At 36.2% G+C, this 12,325-nt stretch overlaps 1 protein-coding gene across 1 annotated transcript in view; it reads right to left on the minus strand.

Moving 5' to 3' along the window:
• Window positions 1–12,325, minus strand: part of LOC107699550 (small conductance calcium-activated potassium channel protein 2-like) — an 88,847-nt gene that overhangs the window by 25,595 nt on the left and 50,927 nt on the right. Inside the window, exon 7 of the mRNA XM_016500846.1 lies at window positions 2,717–3,013. Within this exon, the coding sequence (XP_016356332.1) occupies window positions 2,717–3,013 (297 nt within the window). The remainder of the gene's footprint in view (window positions 1–2,716; window positions 3,014–12,325) is intronic.

Here is a 12,325-nt window from a genome sequence, read left to right on the forward strand (position 1 = left end):
TATATAAAAGAACTATTTTAAATTATTGTTTTTATTAATATTTTAAATAACTGTCTGCCCTTAACATTTAGTAAAATTTTTAGTCTTTTTTTTTTTTTTTTACAGTGGAAGAATATAGTGTTTATATAATGTTTTTAATATGCCTATAGTTTTTATTCATTTTTGTTTCAGTTTTTGTTTTAGTTATTTTAGTACATGAAGTTTTAAATTATTTTAGATAAAGTTTGTTTGACTTCAAGCAACAGTTCATTTTTTCCATTTTAATTAAACTAATAATCATGCAATAAACACATTTGCATGTTCATAATCATAGTTTAGTTCAGGGGTTTTAAATAAATTGTGTGCAAATTGTGTAAAAATGAACAAACAAATAATAAATAAATACTTAAATAAGCTAAAATTTCCAGAACTTGACATAATTATGCTTTCATTATGCTTTTTAAAGACTGTCTAGAAATCATAAAAATAATCACAAATATTTTAGTCGATAGTAAGCCCCATGTTTCTCTTTACACGTCCCTAGCAAAGGGGTCATCATATTTGGGAGTCCAAGAACACTGTTCTCTGTCACTGATAGTTTGAGTGTAGTTTGACTAGTTTTATTATTTTATATTTTATATTTGTCTAGCTTGAAGCAGTTTTAAAGTAGCTTCGCCAACACCGTAAGGTTGGATCAGTGTGTGAACCCTGTTGCTGTTTGTTGGTCAGTGTGAACCAGCCTATAAATGTACAATCTTTAAACCATCAGTAAAGCTGACAGGTTCATCCTTCTCTAGAGACCAAACAAACCACATAAACACACAAAACCTCTTCCTCCAGCGCTGAAAACCACAGGTCTCTGTGCTCATGATTGTCCTCATAAAACCAAACTTTACTGCCCTCAGCCACACCATGTACTGCGTTTTTCTCAGCTGAAGAAATTCAGCTCCTTCAGCGCTAACATGCAGTCACATTTGGACGGGACAAAGGCATATTCTCCGGAAAGGATGTGTTTATTGAATCTAGGCGCAAGTGGGCCATTGAAGACAGACAGAAAGGGAAAAGCTGGCAAGCTGATGAGGTTTGGACTATAATACCTGAAGAAAGCTAGCCGTTAGCATTAGGGGTGCGCCGATCCGATATTCAGTATCGGTATTGCTCCGATACTGCCACTTTCTGCTGGATCGGGGTATCGGTCAGACGAGACCGATCCAAATCCGATATTGTGCGTATACTATTCGGTGTAATTATTAAGCCCCACGAAAGGCACAAAAACATTATAAAGCACCATAAAGTTTCCGTGCACTATATTTCAAGTGTTCTGAGACCGTTCCATAGTTTAATGTGAGGTACAGATTAATATTTAAGTTGTTAAATTCAAGTTCACGTAAAACCTTCTTCCTCTGCGGCTGTCTGTCATCCTCCATTCAGCATTCAAACTGTGTGTCGCATTCGGTTACGACAGTCAAGACGACGAAACTCTCTCTAGGATGATACAATGTTCCTATTATTATACTTGATCTGTAGATAAACATCAGTGGTTTTGCATAAAAGGAATTTATCTTGCTGGAGTTTAGTGCTAATTCTAACTTTCTACCGGGTGTCTGTTAGAGATCACTACACTGGAGTGGAGAGCACTATGAATTGTTCTTCACGTGCACAGTAACTGAAATTTAAAACTGTTAAAAGAAAAGGCTCAATAAACTATCGCACAGATATAATACACTACACATCAATGTCTCTTCCCTTTGTGCTTTGAACTTTTCTATGCGGAGTGCTGCGCGCTGTGACTCCGTGTTGCTTCAAGCGCGTCATTCTGCGCACGGGATACGCATAAGTGCTTTGTGCCACTCTTTATTGGAGCCTTTCATGTTATAATACTTTTGCGCAATGAAAGATTGTTAATAGCCTTTCTTGTTCTGCCTCATTACTGTGCTATAAATGTAAAGGAAATGTATTTAATTTATTGCATATATTTATATATAATTATATTTACTTGTTTTTCATGAATGTATATTACAATACAAAGAGCAATGTGTAACATTTTACCAGATTACACTTATTTACTTTTATTTTTTCCCCCACTAAATAATGTTTTTTCTCTAAATGTTTAGATTTTATAAATTATTGTGAACTCATCATTTTTTTACAGTTACTTTTGCTGCAGAATCATCCACTAACCTAGTTTATAATAGTATTTTTCTCATAGATTATGATTATATATTTTTTAATTTGTTATTTTTCTTTATAATGAAGTTGTCTATATTTAGTAGATTGTGTGTAATACACAAAAGAGTGATGATCCGGTCAACACAAACTGAGGTATAGAAATGTAAAAAAAGTGTGCGGTCCGCTGGTATCGGATCGGTATCGGTATTATCCGATACTCAGTACTTTTGGTATCGGATCGGTATTGGTTCTGAAAAAATGGTATCGTGCCACCCCTAGCTAGCATTCCCATTCATCTCAATGGAAGTGGCTTGGCTAGTGTAGAACCCTCCACAAGTAAGCGATTTCACGCTTTTAACAGACCTCTGAACAGGAATCATGTGATATGCTACTTGCAAAAAACATTTTGTCAGAATACACTATCAACTAGCAGGGGCTAATGAGGCCATGCTATCTAGCCAAAAGAAAAGAAATGGGAAGAAAGGAAAGCCACATTCACAAACAAATGCTAGAAATACCAATTCACACCCTAAATTCTCAATTTTGAGTTGTTGGGTTGACCTCTGACCTTGTTGAGTGCCCCTATGCTGCGGGAGGAGGCGTCGGTGAAGAGCTTGCTATGTAGCAGCATGACTCGGGCGATGAGGTAGAGTCTAAGGAACATGGGTACAGACAGCACCATGTCTAGATCTGCCTCCGCCTGCGAGGGAGCGTAGGAGAAGGCCAGCCGCGCCCGCCACATGAACTTGAAGTCCCCCGGCACCGGGTGAACCGCCGAAACGATCAGCTCCAGAGCGATAAGCAGCACTCGCTCTATGGTCATGGCGATCCGCCAGTCGTCCGCACCGTTGTCAATGACGAAGAGCTGAAGGGGAAAAGTCAGAATGGGAATGTTAAACGATGCAAATTGAGCGGAGTTTCCCAGCAATGTTTCAATTTACATAATGTATATCAAATTTGCATTCAGTCTTTTAAAAGTGCTCGAGGGAACAAGGCAGTCCCTAGCTGCAACAATGACATAACACAAAGAAATAAAACCAAGCCAGCATAAAAGCTTTATTAACTGTTCTTTTAATCTAACACCGTGTACAAATTAGATGCAATTGTGTAAAGCAATAGAAAAGTACATGCAAGTTTTGTTCCAACATTTATTTATTAATTTTACATAAAAGTGCAAAAAACCTGCTGATAATAAAATAAAATAAAATAAAAAGTTACATTTCATTGGTTGAAAATTCTGCTAAAATCCAGAAACCTAGTGAATTAGCTTGCGTTTGTGTTCCCTTAGGAGTTTCTAATACATTTGAGGTATGGCTGTGTGCAATATATGTTGAAAAAAAAATAATAATGTACTCATAAATTGTAATTTTAAATCAAATGTATTCATAAATAAAAAAAACACTATTCTAAAAACCCAACAGAAATTCAAGAAGGAACCCATATCTAAAAATGCTAAATATCTTCTGGATTTTATGAAGGATAAATAGATATTTAATTATATAGATATTTCTTATTTAATTATTTATAAGTAAACAAGCTACAATTTGGCTTAATATCTAAACATAACATAGCGACAGAAGATTTTGTCAGTCCTTTGCTTTCTGTTTATGCACCGGGTAGCCACAGTAAAATCTCACTAGTCAAAAAGTCCTGCTCAACAAATTGTACCTGCATATAGAGCTTATAATCCTAAAACCAGAAAACGAATTTGCCTCACCATTTGTTCCCTTGAGAATTTATAACTTTTTTTAGGCATGTCTGTGTGTAATTTATACTGAACAAAACAGAAAATTACTCATAAACAATCATTTCAAATCATAAATGTATTCATAAATCAAAAAGCGCTATTTTAAAAACCCATTCGAAATTCCAGAGAGAACCCAAGGCCCAAATAATGCAAATTCTCTTCCGGATTTTACGACCAAACAGCTCTATTAAATTTAAAATACATTCTGATCGGCTAAAACGGTGTTGCTTTGCACAGTATTTTCGCTTTCAGCGTGGACAGACAAATTGCTTGTCACGTCGCGCCTCTTAAGACACATGAGTGCCTCGCAGCAAATTAAAGAGAGAAAAAAATAAATAAAAGTCCAGTTGCACAACAACAAGACCAACCATTCATCACCCATTTAATCAAAAACTTCAATTGCAAATTAATAATTCAGATTAGCTCATTAGAACAACTAATAAATAGAGCTGCCGTTCGACTAACTGAATAAGTAAAGTGTGTTCTCAGATGCAGCGCAGGAGGCAAAATGAGAGGGAAACAGATTGATGAGCGCCACAATGAGAACACGCTCAGATAGTCATTTTATCCTGCCAGGAACGCCAAACAGATAGAGCAATAAGCAAACAGAATTCCGCTGGCATAATGTGCACTGACAGATATATGACTCTCTCTCTTTCTCTCGTTCCCTCTCCCAATGCAAATGTCAGGCGGTATATCAGCAGAGCCTAACGAAGGAACGGGAAGCTAATTGTGTTGGCTGGCGGCGTTAGATGTGTTTAATGTTAATTGTAAGTGTTAGACTGGCGAGGTTTGTTTAATTGATAAGCAGAAGGCAAGCAGGGTTTTCCCCACTGAGACATACACACATCCACACACACTCGCACACCCACAGGAGAGCTGCAAATGATTATACGGGAATCCTGAGAACTCATGAATGAAGTCGTATAGCTCTTCGGCGATATATCGCGCACGCCTATATTCGTCGCGAGGTTGCGCAACAGGTCTTCCTGGCATCCAATGAAATTGCTTTGTTTGTCTAATTGCTCGTGCATGTCTGACTCGGTGTGTGCAAAGGGCACGGTGCATGTCGTATGGCTGTAAAATGCGCATGTTTTTTTTTTTCTGGAGAAGCCAGCCTCGTCATGGTGACTGTTGCCTAGGCGACAACATCAAAGACCAGCCAAGCTTAATTAGGGTCCCCTGGTGAGAGAGGGAGAGAATGACTGTGTGTTTGTGTGTGTATGCGAGCGCAAAAGAGAGAGAGCGTGAGGAAAGCGAGAGGGAGCGACATAGAAAGGTGGTGGAAGGCAGGGAAAGAAGCCGAGAAAGGGAATGAATGTGCGGGAAAAATACGCATGTGTGGGTGGAAGGAGAATGAAAGAGAATGTGTGAGTGTGTGTATGAGAGCGCATGTGAATCTGTGAGAGGCTTGTATGGATTGGTGTATGACTTATGAATAATGGTTGACCGATATGGATTGTAATGACTGAAACCACTGACATCTACAGTGGACTGTGGCTGATTCAGGGTTGATTTATTGTAAATAACCCAGGAGAATGAGACGGTAATTCTGATTAAATTAAATAAACAACTTATTTTACTCTGTATTAAAAAAAAAATTTGAAGACAGATAAGATAGTGATTATTAAAGGTTAAAGGGTTAGCTCACCCAAAAATGAAAATTAGCCCACAAATTACTCACCCTCAAGTCATCCTAGGTGTATATGACTTTCTTCTTTCAGATGAATCCAGTCGGAGTTATATAAAAAATTGTCTTTGATCTAGAGACCTGCGCGGGACGGATTTTTCAGTCATTAAAGTGATTATTACGTTTTGAATATGGATATTTATCTTACAAAAACGCATCGATTCACTACAGGAGGCCTTTGTTCACCCCCCAGAGCCATGTGAAACACTTTTGTTTATGGATGGGCGGTTTTTATTTAACTTCTTTTGGACTGATGCATGCAACACCTGCTGAATATTAAATTAATCAAATCAGCACCTTTTCAGAATATTTTTGCAAATATTATTATTTGAAAATATTATTATTAGGGTTTTTAATGTATAAACATTTAATAAACATTAAATTGATGAAACACTTAATTCACACAATTTTTACTCAAAATCACCTAAAATCAATTAAAAAATATAATGTTTATTATAGTGTTAATTTTGTCAGCTATTTTCATTTTAGTCTTAGTCTAAGTCCCGTGTTAAAATGTCCTTGTTAGTTTTTATCATATTTAGTCAACCTTATCCTATTTGGTTTTAGTCAAGTTTTAGTCGAATAAAAGTCTCAACATTTTAGTCTATAAGCACAAATCAATAGAATGTGGACACATACATGGTGTATTTATTTGACCTCATCTAGTGTACTGATTTATTAAAGGCTTTTTATTATATAAATTAATACCAAAGACTTATGCGATCTCTCTGTCTACATTATGAAAACAGCTAAAACAAACAAAAAAATATTATAACAGTGAAATTCCTAGTAATTTCAAATTGCAATAGCCTATTTCTCTATTCAAAAAACAGAAGTTGAGTAAGTGCATTTATTCAGCGAACACAATCGTAACAATAGAGTCGAGATCTCATGACAGAACACAGACCGGCTGAATGACGCTTTCATTTAGATCGCTAAACTCCAGCTTGTGTTTTCAGATCATCGGCGGCGGCGCTTCCGTATTGAGGAGCGAGCATGTGCGCATGGTTACCAGATTGCTTAAAATAAGGAAACACCGGGCAGAAAATGTATCCATAGCGTGGGTATGTATGTAAATGTATAAAATGTATACATAGTGTATATATAGCGTATCCATAGCGAAGCTCTGATTCGGGGATTTGAGCTCCTCATATCTGGCAACCGCACTCATGAAAGCTCACGTAGTAGAGGCGTGTAGAGCAGTCCGCAATAACATTTTGTCTCCTTTTTTGACGAAAATAAAAAGAGGTTTTTGGTAAAGTTTTTTATTTTTTTGAACATATTTTAGTCTCGTCTTATTTCGTCAACGAAATTGCATGTTGATATAGTCATAGTTATCGTTTATTGACCTTATTATCGTCTCGTCTTAGTCATGGGAAAAAAAGCTCATCAACGAACATTTTTCGTCATAGTCTTTGTTAACGAAATGAACACTAGTTTATTATTAGAATGTTTATTCAACTTTTAAGAGTCAATTAATCAATTATTGATTAAATCTAACATTTTTACATAATATTTTAACAAAATCTCTAAAAATACTTGTAAAAGATCATAATTAATAAATATTTTATGAACCTAAAATTGTTCAAATCAACACTGAATATTTTCTCAAAACTCACTAAAAATATTTCAGACAGATAATGTTTATTAAATGTTAAATTGTTTAAACATGTCATAAATATAAAATAATAAATAAACAATAATTAATAAAATTAATGTTTAGTCAAGTTAAGCTCAACATAATATCTGAAAACAGATCATGTTTATTAAATGTTAAAATGTTTAAACATTAAATTAACACTATATAAATAATAAATAAACCAATGTTTAGTCATGTTACTCAACATTTCTCAAAAATCAGCTCTAAATGCCCAAATATCAGTTCACAACAATCAAATATTGGCTCAAAACAGCCAAATATCATTCTATATAGCTGTCTATTACTACTTATGGCTGCTTCCGTAATTTCAAATATTTCCTGAAAATCATCACAATCTTTATCAGCATAAAATGGTTCTTATTTCTGTGAGCTGTGCATTTATGAGTAATCGTGGGAATGTTCCATGTAACTTTGAGGACAAAAAAGAAATTAAAAGCATTAAAATCTTACTTTTCTCCCTCATCATCTCTTCCTTTCCTCCTCGGCACGTTACTCCTAATTCATCTCTCCTCTACCTCGCGGTTCTTTTTCGGGCCAAATCGCCACCAGGATACGCTGAATAATTAAATTCCATTAGTGAAGGTAATCTGTCAACATGAATGACTGAACCGAGCTGCCTCCCTAAACCCATCAGAGAGAGAGAGAAACCCAGAACCTCCCAATAAATGAGGGCCAGAGCCAATTAGGAAAAAGTAGGAAAGGAAGGATGAATAGGAGAGCAGACAGCAAAATGAAAGACGAGAGAAAGAGAAAAATGCAGAGGTTAGGAAAAATGGGACAGTCCAAGAGGGAGACGGCGGTTGAAAGAGGAGAGTGAGGGGAAGAGTGAAGCAGAGCAAGAATAATAGTGTCTGTTTTGTTGTTTTGCCCTGTCAGAGATGAACACCTCTGTTATGATAATGGAATTATAAGTCACACACATACACACTGCGCATAAACAAACGCTTACATACATACTAATTCGGATCACCTCACTTCCTCATAATCACAAGTCCAGGCAAACATTGTGCCATTTTTATCCTGTCTTTTATCATTGTTGCTTGTCAGATGGTATGATATGACTCCAGTGAGATCTTAAGTAAAAGTGAAGGCAGACATCAACTGTCTTTATGTCAGAATATATGATGTACAGTTCTGCAGACTTTTGTCACAACTGACAGCTTTGACTGTGCAGTTTCAGTCCATTCTGACATCCTTACTTACATACAAAAAACTCAGATAGTACCATACAAACCCTGGCAAACCCTTAATTACCTTGTATATATTTACCTTGTTGGGTATATTTGACCTAGAAATGAGTGAAACAAGTAAACTCAAGGTTTTGATTGTATGATACACTATCATAAGTGTATGATATCAGTATCAAAATGTGAGGGGAATGTTTATTAACAATTATTTGTTGTCGTTACCTACAACTAAAACCATTACATTTTTTTTTTAAAAGTTCATTAATATAAATAATTCTGAAATAAAGTAAAATGTGACCCTGGACCACAAAACCAGTGTTAAGTCACACAGGTATATTTGTAGCAATAGCCAAAAAAACATTGTATGGGTCAAAATAATCGCTGGCTAAGGACTTCATTTGGACGGCTTTAAAGCCGATTTTTTCAGTATTTAGATTTTTTTGCACCAGATTCCAGATTTTCAAATAGTTGTATCTCGCCCAAATATTATCCTATCCTAACAAACCATACATCAATGGGAAGCTTATATATTCAGCTTTCAGATGATGTATAAATCTAAATTTTTAAAAAATTTACCCTTATGACTGGTTTTGTGGTCCAGGGTCACAAATATAAATAATAGATGAAAAACTAACTAACCTAACCCTAACCCTAACTGAAATAAGTTCAAGCTGAAGTACTAAAATTACTAAAACCAAAACTGAAAAAAAAAAATGTAAAGCTAAATTGAAATAGTAATAAAAATTACAAAAGCAGATTAAAAAAAAATTACTAAAAGTTGAAAAGTGAACATTTTAAAATAAACCTAATTCAAAACATTAATAAATACTATAAAGCATATAAATAACACAACAAGTATGTTAATAACCTTAAAGGGATAGTTCACCCAAAAATGAAAATTCTATCATTAATTATTTACCTCATGTCGTTCCAAACCCATAAGACCTTCGTTCATCTTCAGAACACAAATTAAGATATTTTTGATGAAATCCAAGCTCTTTCTGACCCTGCATAGACAGCAACTGAAGATGAACTAAGGTCTTACAGGTTTGGAACAACATGAGGGTTAGTAATTAATGACAGAATTTTCATTTTTGGGTGAACTATCCCTTTAATAACTTCTGTGATGATGCAAACACAAGGCAGCTAAACTTCCTGTTAAACAGTTTTTTTTACCTATTTACCCTATGCACCAGAGAATCTGCTGAGCCAAAAACATTAAAACAATACATACATACATACATATATACACACACACACACACACGACTGTGCAGTTTCAGTCCATTCTGACATCCTTACTTACATACAAAAAACTCAGATAGTACCATACAAACCCTGGCAAACCCTTAATTACCTTGTATATATTTACCTTGTTGGGTATATTTGACCTAGAAATGAGTGAAACAAGTAAACTCAAGGTTTTGATTGTATGATACACTATCATAAGTGTATGATATCAGTATCAAAATGTGAGGGGAATGTTTATTAACAATTATTTGTTGTCGTTACCTACAACTAAAACCATTACATTTTTTTTTTAAAAGTTCATTAATATAAATAATTCTGAAATAAAGTAAAATGTGACCCTGGACCACAAAACCAGTGTTAAGTCACACAGGTATATTTGTAGCAATAGCCAAAAAAACATTGTATGGGTCAAAATAATCGCTGGCTAAGGACTTCATTTGGACGGCTTTAAAGCCGATTTTTTCAGTATTTAGATTTTTTTGCACCAGATTCCAGATTTTCAAATAGTTGTATCTCGCCCAAATATTATCCTATCCTAACAAACCATACATCAATGGGAAGCTTATATATTCAGCTTTCAGATGATGTATAAATCTAAATTTTTAAAAAATTTACCCTTATGACTGGTTTTGTGGTCCAGGGTCACAAATATAAATAATAGATGAAAAACTAACTAACCTAACCCTAACCCTAACTGAAATAAGTTCAAGCTGAAGTACTAAAATTACTAAAACCAAAACTGAAAAAAAAAAAATGTAAAGCTAAATTGAAATAGTAATAAAAATTACAAAAGCAGATTAAAAAAAATGACTAAAAGTTGAAAAGTGAACATTTTAAAATAAACCTAATTCAAAACATTAATAAATACTATAAAGCATATAAATAACACAACAAGTATGTTAATAACCTTAAAGGGATAGTTCACCCAAAAATGAAAATTCTATCATTAATTATTTACCTCATGTCGTTCCAAACCCATAAGACCTTCGTTCATCTTCAGAACACAAATTAAGATATTTTTGATGAAATCCAAGCTCTTTCTGACCCTGCATAGACAGCAACTGAAGATGAACTAAGGTCTTACAGGTTTGGAACAACATGAGGGTTAGTAATTAATGACAGAATTTTCATTTTTGGGTGAACTATCCCTTTAATAACTTCTGTGATGATGCAAACACAAGGCAGCTAAACTTCCTGTTAAACAGTTTTTTTTACCTATTTACCCTATGCACCAGAGAATCTGCTGAGCCAAAAACATTAAAACAATACATACATACATACATATATACACACACACACACACACCTCCCACCAAGTACATGATCTGGGTAAAAACCAGGTGTAAATACCCCCATAGATAAGAAAATGTCACCAGGCGTCTTAGCAGCAGTCACACTGCAGGACTGTGATCCAAAATATCTGACCATGTCAGACTCAGAACTTCATCAGAGACTGAAATTCATTGTAAAGGCAATTAATCGGCTGTTGGTAAGCATGTCACGCTAAACGATCCGAGACTGTCAATTTTGCCCTATGGCGAATCTTTTATGATCCCTGAAATTTGTTGCAGAACGAAACCGTGGCAAAAAATCAACTGGCTTAAGACGACCTAGGAAAAGTCAAGAGAACAGCAGGTAACTCCAATCAACTCAGATTACCACTGAGGCAGGCCCAAAATACCCTACACTGCGGGATACAGACACACAGGCTAAATAAGCGGGGAAATCTGCCTGTGGTGCTTTTAAAAGCAGCTTGGAATTCCCTGTTTAAAATAAATACATTTATACGCACACTTTCTCTCTCACACATACGCACAACCTCCCATGTGTGTAGCCAGTAGCAAAAACAGCAGGAAAGCCCTGCAGTTTCCACCAAGCTACAACTCTCACACAATGAACCTGAGAGACGGGATGTGCTTTCGCAATGTTCTGGAAACGTTCCTCTGTCGTTCCGTTGTCAGCACCACCCATACTGTCAGTTAAAAGCCTTACTTGTGCATTAGCTCCTTCATGTCAGAGCAGAGGAGCTGTACTGCGTGGTTAATACTACGGTAACCTCTCAGCTCTAAGTACAGGACTGTCACTGACACCTCATTCCATCTCCAGAACCCTGAGGCGATCTCCTCTGCATTAGCATTCTGCTTACGCTTTGCTAACCTATGCTTTTTCTTCAACATTCAGATCAACATTTTGCTGCTTCCTTTTACATTTTTTGTATTGTGACCGGAGAGTTTACAAATTTCATGGGTTTTTATTTTTGTCAACATCAAGATTTTATGGGATAATTTATAGAGTAGTAAAGGGGCTAGTCAGACCAGGTGCGAGAGCCGGTGACAGTGCCCACCACAAGGGAGCAAGCCATGGACGGTGTGAGCGCGGAGAGGAGCTCCGGCCCCTGCATCATGGCTGAGGGTGAGCTGACTATGGTGGGACATAAGGGCCAAAATATGGAGGGAATTCAGTGTCAAAACGAGGAGGAGAGACCTCAGAATCCTCAGTTTAGCCCAGGAAGGGCTCCTGATCCCCTGTCGAGCCTAGGAATGGCTCTCGATCCCCTGTCGAGCCTCGGAAGGGCTCTCGATCCCCTGTCGAGCCTAGGAATGGCTCTCGATCCCCTGTCGAGCCTCGGAATGGGTCCCGACCC

This window comes from Sinocyclocheilus anshuiensis, unplaced genomic scaffold (assembly GCF_001515605.1).
Source record: "Sinocyclocheilus anshuiensis isolate Anshui unplaced genomic scaffold, SAMN03320099.WGS_v1.1 scaffold670, whole genome shotgun sequence".
Classification (NCBI taxonomy): domain Eukaryota; kingdom Metazoa; phylum Chordata; class Actinopteri; order Cypriniformes; family Cyprinidae; genus Sinocyclocheilus; species Sinocyclocheilus anshuiensis.